General features: G+C 42.0%; 1 protein-coding gene across 9 annotated transcripts in view; it reads left to right on the forward strand.

Moving 5' to 3' along the window:
• The first annotated feature begins 1,806 nt into the window (after positions 1 to 1,806).
• Positions 1,807 to 21,349, forward strand: part of LOC115177621 (trafficking kinesin-binding protein 1) — a 42,225-nt gene continuing 22,682 nt past the window's right edge. For 3 of the 9 annotated variants that reach the window (XM_029738541.1, XM_029738547.1, XM_029738546.1), the window contains exons 1-4: positions 1,810 to 2,072; positions 4,108 to 4,265; positions 15,764 to 16,111; positions 16,471 to 16,662. In XM_029738541.1, the coding sequence (XP_029594401.1) occupies positions 16,051 to 16,111; positions 16,471 to 16,662 (253 nt within the window). In that variant the 5' untranslated portion in view covers positions 1,810 to 2,072; positions 4,108 to 4,265; positions 15,764 to 16,050. Of the gene's footprint in view, positions 2,073 to 4,107; positions 4,266 to 15,763; positions 16,112 to 16,470; positions 16,663 to 21,349 lie in introns of all 9 variants that reach the window. The other 6 variants (XM_029738545.1, XM_029738544.1, XM_029738549.1 and 3 more) reach the window with 4 other exon arrangements.

Below are 21,349 nucleotides of genomic sequence, written 5' to 3' on the forward strand. Positions count from 1 at the left end.
GATTATTTTTGTGTGATTTTGTTGTCAGCACATTCAACTATGTAAAGAAAAAAGTATTTAATAAGATTATTTCTTTCATTCAGATCTAGGATGTGTTGTTTAAGTGTTCCCTTTATTTTTTGAGCAGTATATATATACACTGAGTGTACAAAACATTAAGGACACCTGCTCTTTCCCTGACATAGACTATCCAGGTGAAAGCTATGATCACTTATTGATGTCACTTGTTAAATCAACTTCAATCAGTGTTGATGAAGTAGCCTTCAACTGGACAATATTTATTTGTGTAGATATTCTCCGGTTCACATACATTTTATACTGCCATCCCACATTGTTTATGAAAATGTATAACACTCCAAAATATACCGTAACCCTAAAGATCTTTATTTATTAAATGCATTTAAGTTAAAGAAGGATTTTTAAGCCTTGAGACAATTGAGATATGGATTGTGTATGTGTGCCATTCAGAGGATGAATGGGCAAGACAAAAAAATCTAAGTGCCTTTGAACTGGGTATAGTAGTAGGTGCCAGGTGCACTGGTTTGTGTCAAGAACGGCAATGCGGCTGGATTTTTTCACTGTAGCTAATGGTAAGTTTCCCGTGTGTATCAAGAATAGTCAATGCATTGCTTTGTGTTCTTACTGTACATTTCTGTACATGACTTTAGCCACTAGAGGTAGACAGTAGCCTACGCATCAAAACACTGCACATTCAAATACTGCTTTACCCCATATATCAGCGCTGCCATGTGTGTGTGTGTCAGTGGAGGCTGCTGAGAGGAGGACGACTCATAATAATGGCTGGAATGGAGTCGATGGAATGGTATCAAACACAACAAACACGTGGCTTCCACGTGGTGGTTCATACCAATCCATTGAACCCATTCCAGCCATTATTATAAGGCGTCCTCCCCTCAGCGTCCTCCCCACTGGTGTGTGTGTGTGTGTGTGTGTGTGTGTGTGTGTGTGTGTGTGTGTGTGTGTGTGTGTGTGTGTGTGTGTGTGTGTGTGTGTGTGTGTGTGTGTGTTGTTTAGGGTCAGGTGGATGCATTCCCGAAGGGGTTTGGTGGTTCTCTCTGGGGGTTAAAATAGTCTAGCATTTGTTGCTCCAACCCAGTGTAGGCATCTTAAGGAGTGTGGGAGAATCTCGATATAGAGTAGGAGAGAGATGAAGCTCATCTTTAGAATGGGAGAAACATCAAGCCCATAAGAGTTCCTGCTGTTTTGGGAGGAGTGATACAATTTCACAGCAAATGGGTCTTTCACAATTTTCTCACAATATATATCTGTGCCCTTGAATATTATTAAATCCTTCCAATATTATCTTTCAAAAAGAAGTATGAATATAACCATAAATAATATCTAAGAAAGTCAATAAACAGCCTCAAAATGTAATATAGGAAGTAGGTCAAGCTTATGAATAATTTCCATGCTTGTAGTCTGCTGCATTCAGGTTGACTGGCTCCTTTAACCTACTTGATGAATGCCTGATATGTCAGATATAGTATCACCAAAATGATCCATGGAGCAGCAGGACATGACTAAAATACTTGTCATGTGACCGCTGGTTTGGACTGCCTCTAATTTGAACATGGCTGGGCTGCAAACTGCAGGGGCAGTTACTTGTATGACATACCCAGGGAACTTCCACTGGAACTTTTTAGGTGGTGTGACACTGTCCTCAACTGGGTTCCTTTTCTATAATCATTTTTTTGTCTGTTGAAATCAACAACATGGTCTGTGTGTACATCTTATATTTACATTTGGGACACATTCTGAACACATTGATGTTTGTAATACATACAATTTCACTAAATATTTGTCATATTTGCGCATGAATGCGAAATTGTTGTGGTGTTCATCATGTCTGTTACTGTTCCTGGGGGCCACTGGTTCAAAGTATTCTAGCGAAGCGAGGAGGTTGCACGTGAAACTACATGTGCCATAATGCTTCGCTTCCAAGATGACCAAATACAGACGGACCCAGCGCTTTGACAGATCGAAGTCCGGAGGAAAAGTTCCTGTCAAGTTTGCCGACAACGACCTTGAAGAACTTGGGTAAAAGCAAATTCGTAAGTCTCTATAAACTTGTTATCGTTTGTCACAGTATTATCTGTTGATAGTTGTATTTTGGTATTTATCTCGTAAACAAAGCACAGGGTGACCGACGTGATGAAGCGATGTTTCCATAGGCTCACACAGGGTGGGATCAAATGGTAGGATCCCTGCCCTTTTATTGTCGGTGGAAATGCAAAACGCCGGTGCTCTTTGAAAATGTTCTCAAAACGAAACAATTATTTACCACAATGAAGTAGGACAAATTAACTCATTGTACACGACTGTCACCCTTTTTCAGTTGCAGCAAAGTGAATTAATTATCATCGGAAAAGATGAAGAGAGGTGTAACGTTAGCTAGTCAACTGGAAAATTGGCTGAGGCAGATCGGATCGTTTCACGACAACATTGTCTAATCTTTGTTAGGCCTAATTGACAAATGAATCGCACCCATCCGGTTGCCGACAATTCAACACGATAATTAACATTTCCTTTTTACCCCAAACATGACAATTTTTTAGTTCACATGCAATTGATTCATAGTGGACGACAAATCACAACGGGATATAGGCAGAGGGCAGATACATATCGAATAGTAAAGTCTATAAACAGGACTTGCCATGTTTCTGTTTGCAACAATGTTTCAGACAAACAGTAACGTTGGTCTTTGACAATCTCCTGCCGGTATAACTGTAGTAGGCTACAATTTTATGAGTACAGTCCATGTGTCCTGTAGCGGTGCTTCCGTACCAGTCCTCTGTCAATGTGGTCATGTGGCCATGTTTTGAAAACATTTGTTTATCAAAATAGGTGTTTATGACCCTATTCTATCATCTACTGCATATTGACATTGTTAAACAACTGATGTTGGTCCTTGGAACCATCCAACACCAACCTTGACACTGACTATACCAACCCTACATATTGATGGGTGGCTGCAATATACTATAGCACCTTGATACAGATACAATCAAGCGAGTTACTGTCTGTCAGATCCAGTCACCTCACTCTTTGAAAGTCATAGTCACTGTAGCCAGGCTGCCTTGACTGCATCCTGTTAGCTCGGGGACACAACAGGAACAGGAGGTGGCGCTCTCACCACCATTTCTGATGACTAAATAGAAATGTCCTTCTATGGCAGACCTTATTACTCCGAGCTGTAACTTAGAACATGCCTTTTCTAAGTTGTGATACTTTTCCATAAATGGCCTAACGGTTCATGGCCAGCCAACTGGTTTAGAGTCAAATAATGAAGCCTCTGTGATCAGCGATCTATGATGTATTCATGCATTTCATATTCAGTGCCTTCCTTTTATTGTGCATTGTCTGATGTTGGCCTACCATATGCCATCAGCATGTAGCCGAACTACAATGGACAATTGTTTGTAAAACCTGTAAGCCAGATTTAGAGAGCATTTTGGGACCAAACAACATGAGCTGAGTTTATCTGCTGACTGTTGGTCACTGGTTTGATTATGATCCGATTTGAGCATTGTTGATTGTTAATCAGTTATCTTATACTTTTTAGAAAAACATATTCATTATAATAGCTGTAGGTAATACATGTTGAACTGTAGCGTAATAAACTAGTGCATGAGTAAGGCATTTGATTTGGCTAGTGTACGGCTGGCTGTGTGTAAAGCAGAAAGTGAGATGTCTGATTTGACTGATGCAAATGAATGGCTCTGACCAGAGCACCAGACTGAGCCAGATAGTATGACAGAGAGAGAGGGGAGAGGGAATTCCTTGCCTGCAGCTGCAATACGACAGCGTGTACAAGTGCTGACTCACAGACTGTCTTCCACTTTCATTCTCTCTCTCTCTCTCTCTCTCTCACACACACACACACACACACACACACACACACACACACACACACACACACACACACACACACACACACACACACACACACACACACACACACACACAATCTCTTTGTCTGTCACACACACCCTCTCTAGCTGTCCCTCCCCCATCTCTCTACCCATTATAACCCCACCTCCTCCCACCTTCCTTCCCTCACTCCCTCTCTCTCTCGCTCCCTCTCAGCCAGGACACCACACTGGATGAGGCCTAAGGTAGCTGACAGGAGAAGCAGCAGCTGTAGAGGCCATTGGTTTTGACTCGGGCTCACTCACTCTCAAGGAGAGACTGTCCTAGCAACTGTACCTGCGTCCAATCAATGCAAGGATACTCCTAGCAGCAGGGTAAGTAACTATCATTTACAACAGCAAGTGATATACTCAGTCAATAAAGCTAATAACCTAATGTTATTAGCATTATCAGCATACTGTCTCTGTGTCTATGCTGCTGTAGTTAGCCTCTGACTCGGTTTGCGTTCATTATCCCAGAGAGAGCCGGCACAGAGGACTTCTGTGTTTGTTCTTCTCCCCTCCCTGCAACTTTGTAATGTCAATACATTCGGGGCAGACTAAACAAATTGACTGCAAACTAGAGATGTGTGTGTGTTTTAGAATGCTTTCAGTCTAATGAAAACATTGCAAACATTGACCAGAAGCACAGTAGAGGTCTGTTATTTTGAAGATCATAGAGGTTCACTTCATAGCTGATGTATTGTGTCGTCATGTGTGTATTGTTGGCCTTAGCTAGGTTGTGTAAGAGCCAGTCAAAAGGCCTGTAGGCCTGTTGAACCACAGTACTTGCAAGATGGGGTTAACATATACCAAGGTTCGATATTTCACTAACTGATGCTGTGGTTGTACTTTATCAACTGTTTAGATGTTATTATGATGGTATGGTTTATCTATCCTAATGTTGTGACTATGTTATTATAACTGCATGAGTTAGCTAATGTTGTGACTATGTTATTATAACGGCATGAGTTAGTTAATGTTGTGGCTTTGTTATTATAACAACATGAGTTAGCTAATGTTGTGACTATTTTATTATAACATCATGAGTTAGCTAATGTTGTGGCTTTGTTATTATAACATCATGAGTTAGTTAATGTTGTGGCTTTGTTATTATAACAACACGAGTTAGCTAATGTTGTGGCTTTGTTATTATAACGACATGAGTTAGCTAATGTTGTGGCTTTGTTATTATAACGACATGAGTTAGCTAATTTTGTGACTGTAATTATAACATCATGAGTTAGCTAATGTTGTGACTATGTTATTATAACATCATGAGTTAACTAATGTTGTGACTATGTTATTATAACGGCATGAGTTAGTTAATGTTGTGACTATGTTATTATAACATCATGAGTTAGCTAATGTTGTGACTATGTTATTATAACGGCATGAGTTAGCTAATGTTGTGACTGTAATTATAACATCATGAGTTAGCTAATGTTGTGACTGTTATTATAACATCATGAGTTAGCTAATGTTGTGGCTATGTTATTATAACATCATGAGTTAGCTAATGTTGTGGCTATGTTATTATAACATCATGAGTTAGCTAATGTTGTGACTGTTATTATAACATCATGAGTTAGCTAATGTTGTGACTGTTATTATAACATCATGAGTTAGCTAATGTTGTGGCTATGTTATTATAACATCATGAGTTAGCTAATGTTGTGGCTTTGTTATTATAACATCATGAGTTAGTTAATGTTGTGACTATGTTATTATAACATCATGAGTTAGCTAATGTTGTGACTGTTATTATAACATCATGAGTTAGCTAATGTTGTGACTGTAATTATAACATCATGAGTTAGCTAATGTTGTGGCTATGCTATTATAACGACACGAGTTAGCTAATGTTGTGACTGTTATTATAACATCATGAGTTAGTTAATGTTGTGACTATGTTATTATAACGACATGAGTTAGCTAATGTTATGACTATTATAACATCACGAGTTAGCTAATGTTGTGGCTATGCTATTATAACGACACGAGTTAGCTAATGTTGTGACTGTTATTATAACATCATGAGTTAGCTAATGTTGTGACTATGTTATTATAACGACATGAGTTAGTTAATGTTGTGACTATGTTATTATAACGACATGAGTTAGCTAATGTTGTGACTGTTATTATAACATCATGAGTTAGTTAATGTTGTGACTATGTTATTATAACGACATGAGTTAGTTAATGTTGTGACTGTTATTATAACGACATGAGTTAGCTAATGTTGTGACTGTTATTATAACGACATGAGTTAGCTAATGTTGTGGCTTTGTTATTATAACGACATGAGTTAGTTAATGTTGTGACTATGTTATTATAACGACATGAGTTAGCTAATGTTGTGGCTATGTTATTATAACGACATGAGTTAGTTAATGTTGTGGCTTTGTTATTATAACGACATGAGTTAGTTAATGTTGTGACTATGTTATTATAACGACATGAGTTAGCTAATGTTGTGACTATGTTATTATAACGTCATGAGTTAGCTAATGTTGTGGCTATGTTATTATAACGACATGAGTTAGCTAATGTTGTGGCTATGTTATTATAACGACATGAGTTAGCTAATGTTGTGACTATGTTATTATAACGGCATGAGTTAGCTAATGTTGTGGCTATGCTATTATAACGTCATGAGTTAGCTAATGTTGTGGCTATGTTATTATAACGACATGAGTTAGTTAATGTTGTGACTATGTTATTATAACGACATGAGTTAGCTAATGTTGTGGCTATACAGGTGCATGTCACCTGTTCTCTTTCCTTGGGAGGCCTATATAGAAAATATTCAATATCTAGAAGTGTTGGGAAATATGTGTCTGGTGTGTGAGAGGGCAAATGTCTGAAAGGATTTATAGTTTACCTGGCGTGGTATGACTGACAAAAACTGAAGGAGCTTTTGGCCAGACAGAGCAGATGTGGTTGGCAGCCATTGCAGAACATGAGGTACTGTGTGTGCGCCACACATGCATTTGTATTTGTGTGTGGCCACTTTAGGTTGATTATTGACCTGTGATAACTGTCTTGTGAGCTGGCAGAGTGGTTTCAATTAGTAATACCGTCTTCCTACTAAAAAAAGGGCGAGAGAATGTAATACGTCGTCCAAGGTATTTGTTCAGAGTCAAGTTGACCTGAGTTGAATTGCATGTTGTGTGAAAGTCTCTTTTAGCCACGTCGCAACTGCAGCAATTCACACTAGCGCAGACCAAATGTGTGCATGATAAAGGATATAGTGTGTACATTGGCGTTCCCAACTACCCAAACCATCAGTGTACTCTCTTCAAATACAACCATATGGATACAATAGCAACTCTTTGTTAGGATATTAGAGGTAGAATGCCACTCTGTTAAGCTTGAATGGTCCTACTTGTCGTCTTAATGCCGAGTTGTGAATGACATTACATTTGATGAGAATTACCACTTGACAGACATAATGATGACTGTGTTCGACTCTCAATCCTTCAACCTCTCCTCACTTGTAGCTTTTGTTCACGGACTCTTGTCTCTATCTACAGGGTGTGCAGGCTTTTGTTGCAGCCCAACACTTAAGTCAACTAATTCAATCGATCAAGGTCTTTGTGAGTAGTAGATTGGTCCTATCACGATTGGTCCTATGTTAGAGCTGGGCTGGAACAAAAATCCTGCACACCCTTTAGTGTATTAGCTCTTTAGGAGCAGGGCTAGTGACCTCTGGTCTACACAGAGAATCAGCTGAGACCGCGAGTGTGTTGGTATTTAGGTTTAGGTATTTAAGGCCACTTTCTATTCATACCGTAGTTGGAGTCCAGATATAGCTGCTCCAGTTGTCTGGGTGACTAGTGGGTTGTAAAAATAACCGGTCTCTGTCCAAGTAAAGGTTCTCCTGACACAGTGCTGTTCTCTCTCTCTCTCTCCCATTCTGTCTCTTTTTGTGTCTCTGTATCCTCTCACTCTGTCTCTCTCTTTCTCCCCCCCATCTCGTTCTTCCTCCACTTTCCCATGCCCTATACCTGCCTCTGTATCATGCTGTATTCATTAGCTTGTAACAAATCTTCTGGATAGAGGTCATTTTAAAGAGAGATGCTGGTGTCTGTGTAGTATCTCTCTCTAGCTTTCTTACGATTTTGCTCTCTCTCTCTTTCTCTCTCTCATCCACTCTCCTGTTTTGTCTCTCTCTCATACTATACCAAGTGTTCCCTCATTTGCTTTGTGGAGAGTTCTCTCACCTCATATCCTGCCTTTTGTCATGACTCACGACAGGCTTGGTCATTTGCATTTTGCCTTGGTTTGTACCTGATCAAGGCCCTGCTCCTATGATCATGTCAATAGTATCTGTGGCTTCATCTCTGTAGATCCAGAGGCTTCAACGTTTATCCAGACTTTGGTTTTGTCTGTACCATCCATATGATCTAAAAGAGACAAACGGGCATAACAACAGATGGCATATAGACATCACACGAGTCATTTTCAAAGCATCCAAATAGTACATATTGTTAGATAGGCAGAGCCACGAGAATAACTGAAACGTCACATTGGAAATGCACACACAATGATCTTCAAATGCTTTGTCCTACTCCTTTCCCCCTCTATTCCCGTGCCAGAGTTGAAACAATATACATTTAAAGACGCCACACCTTTATCAGTGAGGTGGTTGATAGACCGGGTCTTTATGGGAAATAGTACAATGAGGAAGTTAATGGTTAACCAACCAGTGCTCCCAGTTTGAGTCAATGGTGGTTGCAGTGTTTGGGGTGACGTTGCATCATTGGAAAGAGAGCCAAGCGTCTGTTAGAAGACCTATGTAGACAGGGTGTGATAGATGTGATGTCTGTTGGATGGGATGGTATCCGTCAGTTTGTCTTAAAAAAAAAGAATGTGTTAATCTTTTGTTATTTAGCAGATGCTCTCATCCAGAGCGACTTAAAGTTGTGAGCGCATACATTTTCATATTTGTTCGTACTGGTCCCCCATTGGAATCGAACCCACAACCCTGGCGTTGCAAGTGCCACGCGGTACCAACTGAGCCACACATATGTCACGGCAGTCTGTTTCCAGGGTCGATGGCTTTGTCAGCGGTTTTGATCAGGTTAGCGATAGCAGGGGGAAGCTTCTTGCAGCCACTGCGGCTGCTGACTGGGGAAAATATTAGGCTTTGAGGGGATTGGGAGGAATTTGGAACATATATCACTTTCCTCGTCCTCTGAGAAGCTTGTTTTATTCTATTGGAATCAGGAACCTCAGCTTACTTTAAAGGTAGACTCAGCGATATGACGTACATGCAGAAAGTAAACAGCATAGTGGGCCAATTTCCGCAACAACTGAGAGCGTTGAAGTGTGAGGCTCAACTTCTCTGCTGTTTTGGTGCCCTGTCTACCACGCTTTAACAGCGTGAAGCGAACCCGTGCACATGCGCAGATGCTGTGTGAGAGCGAAGTCTTGCGTCTCACTTATCTCAATATCTGCGGTGCTGCTCGCGGCGACGTCATTTCGCTGAGTCTGCCTTTTTAAATTGAGATATCATTTAGTCGTAATTGCCTTGTGACTTGATGAATCAGGTTTGTAGTGAAGGCAGTTCAGCCATGGTAAGTGTGCAGAAAGTCTCGTAGGCATTATTTATTGTTTGGGGAGTGAACATTGTGTCTAGATACTCAGCAGCTTATCTCTGAACACGAGACAGTGGCTAAGGTCATCTCATTAGCTCAGCTGCTTGAAATGAGACTGTAGTAGCTACATGTCTCTGCATACTCCTCACCGACATCAACCCATGTTGTCTGGCTGCTTGGCTCCAGAGATACATATAGTATTTACATACTTACTCAGGCCTTTTACTCCTCCTGGATCATAGGTCATCAACTATTTTAATAGTTAATTTCCTGCTTTTTATTAGTATAGTGTGTTAACTGATTCTTGTCTTTTCTCAGAGGTTTGGTGGGTTTTCAGTATCTTTCCGCAATTTAGTTTGAAGGCCTACCTAGTAGGAACTAATGTTACCTGTTCTATTTTGGGGGACACCTCTCTATGGTCGTGTTTACACTTGACACTTACATGCAACTTCTGCTATTAGAATAGGAAGATCGTATTGAAAAGACGGGTCTAGATGCATTGGGGTCTGATAACTTCAGGAGGTGGTCAGGGATGTACTGTGTGTGTGGGTTTCGCCTCAGTCTGGATGCAATCAGGCTACCAAAAGGGCACACAGTGGGTGACGTCATCAGCACTCCGCTATGAGTCTCCAGAAAATGTGTGCTTTGGGACCGAGAGGCACCTTTTCATTATAACGTCGGAGGAAATACATTCCTAGCGTGTGTGGAGCATATTTGCTGGCCTCATAAATGCTATCCAGCTAGTTCATATTTAGAACAATTATTTTTTGTTTGGCTAGAGCTATGCTAACCCGTTTGCAATCCCTTGAATTTTGCTTGCTGGCTAGCTACAGAGGTTAGCCGGCTAGTTAGCTACAGTAGATAGCTACTGCCATCAGTTGTTGTTGTGTTGTTATCATATTTAGCCTATTCTATCGTTTGCAGAATGCATACTGGCATTTTAATATAGTGCTGGAAAAGGGAATCCGGACACAATGTGCACATGGTGAACACATTTGAAATGTAGGTGTAGACGCCTGATGTGTTCGGAATTCCATGATCAGAACTCCATGATCAGAATACAAAAACTACATTAACTGTCAAGTCTAGACACGGCCGTATGGGAGCAACACTCCTATATGAGGCCACTATAATTACCGTAATTTCCGGACTATAAGCCGCAACTTTTTTCCCACGCTTTGAACCTCGCGGCTTAAACAATGACGCGGCTAATATATGGATTTTTCCCGCTTTCAATTTTTTTTTCTAAAAAAAAACATTCTGTGACGTGCTCAGTTTTTTGGCGGCATGAAGCTTTCATTAGACCAATGAAATTGCCGAACGGGTTAAGGTCAAACAACTTTTTTGTTTACTGTTTAGATTAAATCTAGCGCTCTCAAACTTCCCATCATTCTGATTACAGTAGCCATTTTGTCACCCTCATCATGGCAAAGACACAGAGAAATGCATATGATGCAGCTTTCAAGTTGAAGGCGATTGATCTGGCTGTTGGAAAAGGAAATAGAGCTGCTGCACGGGAGCTTGGTCTTAATGAGTCGATGATAAGACGTTGGAAACCGCAGCGTGAGGAATTGACTCAGTGCAAAAAGACAACTAAAGCTTACTGCTAATTTTTTTTGTTGTTGTTACAAGCCGTGTTTTGTTAAAGCCTATTTATTTTTGTTACAAGCCGTGTTTCGTTAAAGCCTTTGTAAAATTCATTTGTTTCAATGTACCGGTAGGCACCTGCGGCTTATAGACATGTGCGGCTTATTTATGTTCAAAATAATACTTTTTAAAAAATTCAGTGGGTGCGGCTTATATTCAGGTGCGCTCAATAGTCCGGAAATTACGGTAGCCTGAACCACAATCATTAGAAAGGCTCTAATCTCGTCACCCAGAACTAAATCTCGTGTGCATGCTGGCTGGTCAGCTCCTTGATTTAAGCCTATCAGGAGAGACCATATAGGCTGCTATTTCATGGTAGTGTTAAATAATGAAATGGAGGGTATCATTCAAACACTAGTTTATCTACCTACCTATCTATCTGATCTCATTATCCCATAGTGCCCTCCCTGGCCACCACAGTAATGGACTGTGTGGCACCACTTGAAGTAAATGAGGCCAGTTATGGGGTCAGGTACACCCTCAGTGAAAGAACGCTGAAGTTCTTGGATGGAAGCCCTGTCTGGGTTCAGAAAACAAGTTTCATAACTGATGCATTGTGTATTAGCTTGTGTGGGGGGTGATCTGGCTTAGATTTACTAAAGCGATCATAGAGGTGTACTTTCCTCTTTCTTGTTGTTATGTGGATGTCTTATATTGTTTGACTTTGATTGTTCTAGCTTTTCCTGTGCAGATTTCGCTCTAGTGCAAAGGGTCTTGTAAATCTTGCCCCATTTTAGTACAGAGCTTTTCTCTGGTTTGTGGATAAAGTACAAGCTTCTACCTTCAAGTTGAATAATTACGTACTTACCATTTGAATAAAATCCCTACTGGCAGAGGCATCAGTTGGGCTTCGTCACATGACCAAACTGTTACCCGGGAGACCATGGGTCCAGAGTCCTTGGCCCTCTCAGCCAATTAGAGGCGAGATTTGCATTTGATAAGCTTCTCCCTCTCAGCCGGTTTGCAAATTCTGATTTGTTATTCAGTCTAGTGGTGACAGTCTGGTGGTGACAGGCTAAATTGAGTGTGTCCCATTCATCTCTTTCTTCCCTCTTTTCCTAAGTACCCTTCTCTCAAGGGCCCCTCTCCTCCCTCCTATGCCCTCTCTCGCATCTGTTTGCCCACTCTTTCCTACCCCCTCCCTTCCCACTTTCCTAAGTACTGTACCCTGCAAGTGTCCCTCCTCAACCCTCACTGTCTCTTTTCTACCCCTCCCAACCTCCCTCGCTTCTTTCTGTAGCACCCTCATCTGCCCTTCCTTCCTCTCTCGTTCCTGTGTGACTCCACACACGTACACACCCCTTCTGAACGGCCAAAGAGCACCAAAGACAGGCTCTTCCAACCGGCCTTGGCGAGTTCAACGCGAGTCCTCTGGAAGGTCAGTCAGACTCAGAATGACATCCATTAGAGTTAGAGAGTTACACTTAATACATGACTTATTGAAGTTCATTATTCCTTTACTTTTGGCACTGCTCATCTTGGATGAACGGCCCTATGCAACTATAACACATTAAGGTAACGTTTTAACTTCTCATTTACATTAGGAAAGTAGTTTGCGATCCTTGAAATTCAGATTGAAGTAACTTTCCTTGTTTGAGTTAAACCACGTAGCATACTGCTGTGCATATTGCTGTGCATTCCACATTTCTCAAGAGTAACTTGTGTAGGCTACACAGAAAATAGCCTGCATGTTTGATTATATCCTTATGGATATAGTGTACAGAACACATCCTCAGGGATCAGACGTTTTTGGCTTTGTCCTTAGTGGCCCACTCTTCCGCACCCCACTGTGTGTTTGTCTAGGGAACAGGACAATTGTTTTCTCACAGTTCCTGTGGATTCTCTGGACTGTTCATTTGCTGGTCGATCTGGGGAGCGAGGGCCTGGTGGAGCCCAGGGTTGTACAGTGGGCACACTGGGCAGCGTAACAGGGTCTTTCCCTTGGCATTCTGCCTGGCCCAACGACAACCACACAGAAAAAGAGACAGGGGGAGATGGCCAATAACCATGCTCACTGGTGACCCCCTCTAAATGGGATACAAGGCTGCGCTTGGCTGGGTAGATAATAGACCCACAATGTGACAATACAATGCCTGCCAACTTGGCCTTGGCAGCATGTAAATATGACAGATAAAGAGACGATGTGTCTTTGTGTGTGTGTGTGTGTGTGTGTGTGTGTGTGCGCACGGGCACGCTCCATTTGTTTTGTGTGTGAGACTGTGTGCTGCAGGTTAGTTGAGTGCCATTACCAAATGCCAATTGATTCCCCTCAATATATTTTTATTTGTCATTTAAGGCGTGGGAATAAGACATTTACAATTGTATAATAACATTATATTTTGGACTGAATCCATGCACCCTCATTAAACATCCTAGTGAAAACACAAGTGCTACTTATCATTCTAGTCACTAGACACGACATGCTACAGAACTACCAGACATGATGCATCGTGGGGGTGGGGGTGGATACAGTAAAAGCCAGACCTAGAGTACGTATACGACCCTGCTGCTCCCTCTGACAGCTGTAAGTGGAGGGAGTGGATGGATGGATGTGGCAGGGTGACCAGAGCAATACACTCAGTTAATTAAGGGGGTTGGAGAGGGGGAGGAGAGGGGGAGAGATTGTCATTCTCATCTGTCTCATCTGTCTCTTGAGTGGGTGTGTGGCAAGCTGCGCACAGCTGAGTGTGTGTGTGTGTGTGTGTGTGTGTGTGCACGTTTTGTCTACCCACATGCACGGTCAGTGCTTTGTTAACCCAATAGTCCTCATATAATATGTCCTTGACTCAGACTGCAATGCATAGCTAATGTATTGTATGATATCCACTGTCCTTTACCACTGGCCTTGATATTGCCTAGGTCTGATGTATCCAAACACTAACAACCGCAATATGACAAAACTGGATGTGACAATTGTTTAGAGTTCCATCAATAAACTAAGGCTACTTTGCTGCCCATTGTTAGAATGTCCTGAATCCCCCCCCCCCCCCCCCCCAAAACCTAATTTTCTCTTTGAATTACGTCACTAGCCAGGCTATTCAGTTACAGAACGATGGCCCGCAGCATTTCCTGGCGGACATGTAGGTGAATGTGATATGCCTTATGAAGAGGGACATCATTCTGTAATTGAATAGCCTGGCTAGTGACGTAATTCAAAGAGAAAATGAGGTGGGGCATAATAAAAGTACTGTACATTCCAACTAGGACCGTGTGCTAAGGCTTGCTGTTTCTCTTTGCTTTCGTAAATGGTATGAATTAGCATTTACTCTACTACAGGTTGCAGCTAGCCTTAGCACACGGTCCTAGTTGGAATGTACAGTACTTTTATCATGCCTCGTAAAGCTTTGTTTAGTAACTGTGTTGGTTTAAATGTCATAAGGTGGTGTGTTGTGCTCCGGTTGTAACTGTGTGTAGCCAGGGTAACTAGCTTTCTGACCCTAAAAACTCTGGGGAAAGGCCAAGCCTAGTGAGACAATTGGAGCATGCATGACACTGTACATGGCTTTAAAAAGATGCTTGTAAATTTGTGTTTCATGTGTCTGAAGTATTTTTTTTCTTCTTAAACTTTACCTATATCTGTATGTCTTTTAACCAGGCTGTTATAGAATATGAGAGCATCATTTCAGTATCTCACCTGGAAAAACTGGTGAAATACATTTCAGTGAAGGGATGAGAGTTTTCTTGATACATTCATATTTGATGGCATTCCATGTTCAAACGTAAAACGGCATTTAATGTTATGCCATTCCGTACTAAAACGTAAAAGACTATGATGTTGATGAATTAAAGATAGTCGGTTTGAATGAATCTTTCTAACCAGGTTTCCATCCAACCTTTTTATGCGAGTAAAGTACATGTCGGATAAAAAAATATATGTAATGACAAGACTGATGGAAACTGTTTCAGTAAACTTTCCAAAAATAAACTAGACAGACAAGGTGGGATCTTTTTTGTGTCTGCAAAATGAATTATGCGAGAAATGTCGTTTGAAACGCTTTTATGCAAATATTGATATAATAACCACAATGTCAAAGTAAATTTGGATTCACGCATGGAGTTTATTAGGCTACAGATTAAATAAGGTATAATGAACTTCACAGGGTGGTGAAAGTGCAAAGTAATGAGCTTTCCAATAAATATCGAGGGTCTCATTCTGGTGACATGATCATCGATGCTCGACTGCCGTTTGACAAATAAAAATAATCTTACCCTTTTGTCGTAGATACAGTATCTGCGGTGTTGGCTAGAGTGCACGTGCCAATACCAGAGTTGCCACATTCGCTATTTGACGCAATTTTGTTTAGTGATAAACCCATCAATAGAGTTGAAAATGCGATGGAAACCCATTTAACTTGTAGTTTTTATTCAGTACATGGGAACTTAACTGCAAAATGTATTTTGATGTGCAAAACGTCATCACACACCTTTCATCTGCAACAAGTCAATTTGATGGAAACACATCTCTGGTGGGAAAATGTGCGTATTGTTTGTCATGCAAATATTCTAAAATCCGCATAAAATCTGTCACAAATTGGATGGAAACCTAGCAACACTCACACTTTTTTTTCTCTCTCCCTCTCTCAGATCAGCTTTGGTACCGGATGTGCGATCAGACTGCTGTTTCTCCCTGATCCACCAGGGGGCCTCAGTCCCTCACAGGGACCAGCCCTGAGTCCTCCACCCTCACCCTGAACACCCCGGCCCCAGTCAAGCTGTCCCACCCTCATCCCTCTCCCTCTCCTCCTCATCTCTTCTTCTGGCCCCCACATTCCCCACTGGACCCCCTGTCGACCCTCTCCCTTTATGGGGGGCAGGGGGAGGCGTCCGGGGGCCTCGATGCAGACACCCTGCCCCTATATGAGGGCCTTAAAATGGAGTGCAACCTCCTGGAAAGAGTGGATAGGGGAAGCCATGATGTGTCCACCCTCACTGGTAGGTCACAGTTAATGAATGTAGTAGACGGGTTATAGGGGATTGGATAATGGGTTCACTTTCATGTTGGACAGCACTTGTTAGAAGCTAGTGGGAAGATGGGTCTCTTAGAACCATTGCAGGGGACATTAGATTGGACTATCATCCTGCATCCAGGAACATTGTTCAATTACATGTTTTTAATGTAATGTGTTATAATATGGTGAGTGGGAACTGTGTCATCCAGTCAGTGCCTCAGGGGGGCAGCAGAGACTTGTATATTTCAGAGCGCTCAATCCAATGTGATGAATGCTGTCTTTTTGTTCTCCCATATCTCCCCTGTCACACCCTCATACACCTCCCTCCCTTTCCACTGTCAGAACTTTGTTCAGGTGGCGATAGTGAGGTGGAGATAGTGAGCCTGCTGTCTGAGGGACTGCCTAACTACACTCTGCGGGCGGACTGCATGTTTGGCTACGACCACGACGACTGGCTCCACACCCCTCTGCTGCCCCCGGAGGTCGCCCTGGGACTCACACACGATCAGATAGAAGAGACGCTCAAGTACTTCTGTAAGTCCACCACTCTGTCCACGCTAGGCATCGAACACAGGAGAAGGCAACTCTGGTACCGGTGTGCCAAATGTACCGCACCTGTTTTACTAGTTAATCACCTCACCAACTTAGATTGGAGGGAATCGACATCTTAAATCCAATGATGAGTTGACTCATGTGGTGCAGCGGCTGGCTTGAGTGAAAGCATCTACCTGATCTAAATCGGAGGCCGTATTCATAAAGAGTTTTAGGCGGTCCGGTAGGGTGTCCCAGCAAAATAAATTGTGGGGGTACGCCTTACCGGTAAAACATGAGCCTATTCAAATAAAATGACGAGAACTGGAGGCTATATTACACCATTATTTATCATTACCGCATGTCAGAGGCATGAAAAATTGGCGGATGGACTTGAAAATGTCTGGTATAGCCTACGCTCCAAATTGCGATGTGATTCGACAAAAACATACATTTTTCCAAGGCAGATATGAGTGGCTGACACCGAGACGCACATGGACAGCAGTGGACGCTTAAATTCGGGCTAATGACAAACGCCAAATGTTATTATACTTTTTGGTGTTTTGTGTAACAGATGTTTCTTCCAATTCACCACTGTTTGGAGGCTGGAAATATGTTACCAGTGGATAAATGTTCACAGGTAGCCTAGAAAAGCAGCCCTTTGAAGCAGGGCTGGATAAATGCAGGGGCTTACCAGGGCGGAAGCCCCTGGGCCCAGGACCGTGGGTGGCCCAAGAGGTAGCAAAACAAAACAAAAAATGTATTTCAAAAATGTAAATATAAACAGTGCATTCGGAAAGTATTCAGACCACATCCCTTTTCCACATTTTGTAACATTACATCCTTTATTTAAATTTTTTTTTATCATCAATCTACACACAATATCCCATAATGACAAAGCGTAAAAAGGTAGTTAGAAATTTTTGCAAATTTATAAAAATAAAAAACATTTACCTTATTTACGTAAGTATTCAGACCCTTGGCTATGAGACTCGAAATAGAGCTCAGGTGCATCCTGTTTCCATTGATCATCCTTGAGATGTTTCTTCAACTTGATTGGAGTCCACCTGTGGTAAATTCAATTGATTGGCCATGATTTGGAAAGGCACACACCTGTCTATATAAGGTCTTGACAGTGCATGTCAGAGCAAAAATCAAGCCATGAGGTCAAAGGAATTGTCCGTAGAGCTCAGAGACAGAATTGTGTCGAGGCACAGATCTGGGGAAGGGTACCAAAAATGTCTGCAGCATTAAAGGTCACTAAAAACACAGTGGCCTCCATCATTCTTAAATGGAAGAAGTTTTGAACCACCAAGACTCTAACTAGGGCTGGCCGGCCCGGCAAAACTGAGCAATTGGGGGAGAAGCGCCTTGGTCAGGCAGGTGATCAAGAACCCGATGGTCACTTTGACAGAGCTCCAGTGTTCCTCTGTGGAGATGGGAGAACCTTCCAGAAGGACAACCGTCTCTGCAGCACTCCACCAACCAGGCCTTTATGGTAGAGTGGCCAAACAGAAGTCACTCCTTAGTCAAAGGCACATGACATAGTAAGGCCTTCTTGGAGTTTCTTGGAGTTTGACATAAGGCACCTAGGACTCTCAGACCATGAGAAACATGATTCTCTGGTCTGATGAACGGCAAGCGTCACTTCTGGAGGAAACCTGGCACCATCTCTACGGTGAAGCATGGGAGTGGCAGCATCATGCTGTGGGGGTGTTTTTCAGCAGCAGGGACTGGGAGACTAGTCAGGATCGAGGGAAAGATGAACGGAGCAAAGTACAGAGAGATCCTTGATGAAAATCTACTCCAGAGTGCTCAGGACCTCAGACTGGGGCGAAGGTTCACCTTCCAGCAGGACAACGACCCTAAGCACACAGCCAAGACAATGCAGGAGTGGCTTCGGGACAAGTCTCTGAATGTCCTTCAGTACCCAGCCAGAGCCCAGACTTGAACTCGATAGAACGTCTCTGGAGAGACCTGAAAATAGCTGTGCAGCGACGCTCCCCATCCAACCTGACAGAGCCTGAGAGGATCTACAGAGAAGAATGGGAGAAACTCCCCAAATACAGGTGTGCCAAGCTTGTAGCATCATACTCAAGGCTGAAATCGCTGCAAATGGTGCTTCAACAAAATACTGAGTAAAGGGTCTGAATACTATGTAAATGTGATATATACACTACCGGTCAAAAGTTTTAGAACACATACTCATTCAAGGTTTTTTTTTTATTTTTACTATTTTCTACATTGTGGAATAATAGTGAAGACATCAAAACTATGAAATAACACATATTGACTCATGTAGTAACCAAAAACAAATCAAAATATATTTTATATTTGAGATTCTTCAAGTAGCCACCCTTTGCCCTGATGACAGCTTCACACACTCTTGGCATTCTCTCATCCAGCTTCATCTGAAATGCTATTCCAACAGTCTTGAAGGAGTTCCCACATATGCTGAGCACTTGTTGGCTGCTTTTCTTTCACTCTGATGTCCAACTCATCCCAAACCATCTCAATTTGGTTGAGGTCGGGGGATTGTGGAGGCCAGGTCATCTGATACAGCACTCCATCACTCTCCTTCTTGGTAAAATAGCCCTTACACAGCCTGGAGGTGTGTTGGGTCATTGTCCTGTTGAAAAACAAATTATTGTCCCACTAAGCCCAAACCAAATGGGATGGCGTATCGCTGCAGAATGCTGTGGTAGCCATGCTGGTTAAGTGTGCCTTGAATGCTAAGTAAATCACAGACAGTGTCACCAGCAAAGCACCCCCACACCATAACACCACCTCCTCTATGCTTTACGATGGGAAATACACATGCGGAGATTATGCGTTCACCCACACCGCGTCTCACAAAGACACGGCGGTTGGAACATAAAATCTCCAATTTGGACAATAGACCAAAGGACAAATTTCCACCGGTCTAATGTCCATTGCTGTTGTTTCTTGGCCCAAGCAAGTCTCTTCTTATTATTGGTGTCCTTTAGTAGTGGTTTCTTTGCAGCAATTCGACCATGAAGGCCTGATTCCCACAGTCTCCCCTGAACAGTTGATGTTGAGAGGTGTCTGTTACTTGAACTTTGAAGCATTTATTTGGGCTGCAATTTCTGAGGCTGGTAACTCTAATGAACTTATCCTCTGCAGCAGAGGTAACTCTGGGTCTTCCGTTGCTGTGGCGGTCCTCATGAGAGCCAGTTTCATCATAGCGCTTGATGGTTTTTGCGACTGCACTTGAAGAAACTTTAAAAGTTCTTGAAATGTTCCATATTGACTGACCTTCATGTCTTAAAGTAATGATGGACTGTCGTTTCTCTTTGCTTATTTGAGCTGTTCTTGCCATAATATGGATTTGGTCTTTTACCAAATAAGGCTATCGTCTGTATACCACCCCTACCTTGTCACAACACAACTGATTGGCTCAAATGCATTAAGAAGGAAAGAAATTCCACAAATTAACTTTTAAGGCGTCACCTCTGTTAATTGAAATGCATTCCAGGTGACTACCTCATGAAGCTGGTTGAGAGAATGCCAAGACTGTGTAAAGCTGTCATCAAGGCAAAGGGTGGCTATTTGAAGAATCTCAAATATAAAATAGATTTTGATTTGTTTAACACTTTTTTTGGTTACTATATGATTCCATATGTGCTATTTCATAGTGTTGATGTCTTCACTATTATTCTACAATGTAGAAAATAGGAAAAATAAAGAAAAACCCTTGAATGAGTAGGTGTTCTAAATCTTTTGACCGGTAGTGTACATTTTGCAAAAAATTCTGAAAACATGTTTTTGATTTGTCATTATTGGGTATTGTGTGTAGATTGATAAGTGGATTTAAAAAAATCTATTTTAGAATAAGGCTGTAACGGAACAAAATGTGGAAAAGGTCAAGGGGTCTGAATACTTTCCGAATGCACTGTATATCTTTTTTTTTACTTCAACCGCCAACCACAGGAGGACTCAGGAGCCGCTGTCAATGAGTGTAGACAGCCTGCTGCTGCTGCTGCTCTGCTAATCGTCAGATGTGGGGAGGAGAAGGAGGTAGGGGGCCCACGTGGGTAACTGGGGGGCCCTGTCTTGATTGGTTAACGGCTTAAACTTCACTAGGGTAGGGGGCAGCATTCGGAATTTTGGATGAAAAGCGTGACCAAATTAAACTGCCTGCTACTCAAGCCCAGAAGCTAGGATATGCATATATTGGTAGATTTGGATAGAAAACACTCTAAAGTTTCCAAAACTGTTAAATTAATGTCTGTGAGTATAACAGAACTGATATGGCAGGTGAAAACCTGAGGAAAATCCATCCAGGAAGTACTATTATTTTGAAAGGCTGTTTTTCCATTGAAAGCCCATCCACCATACAAAGACTTAGGACCCAGTTCACGATCTCCATGGCTTCTTCTACACGTGGCCAGTCTTTAGGCATTGTTTCAGGCTTTTACTCTGAAAAATTAGGGAGATACAGCACTTTCAATGAGTGGACAGTGGACATTTTCAGACTTGAGTCCAGCACGTCATCGGGAGCGCGTCTTTCTTGTTTCTCCTTTTCTATTGACGAAGCTTTTGTCCGGTTGAAATATTATTTATTATTTATGACAAAAACAACCTGAGGATTGATTTTAAACATCGTTTGACATGTTTCTACGAACTTTTATTGTACTTTTTTGACTTTTTGTCTGCATGTTGAGAGCGC

The sequence above is a fragment of the Salmo trutta genome, chromosome 38, assembly GCF_901001165.1.
Source record: "Salmo trutta chromosome 38, fSalTru1.1, whole genome shotgun sequence".
Lineage (NCBI taxonomy): Eukaryota > Metazoa > Chordata > Actinopteri > Salmoniformes > Salmonidae > Salmo > Salmo trutta.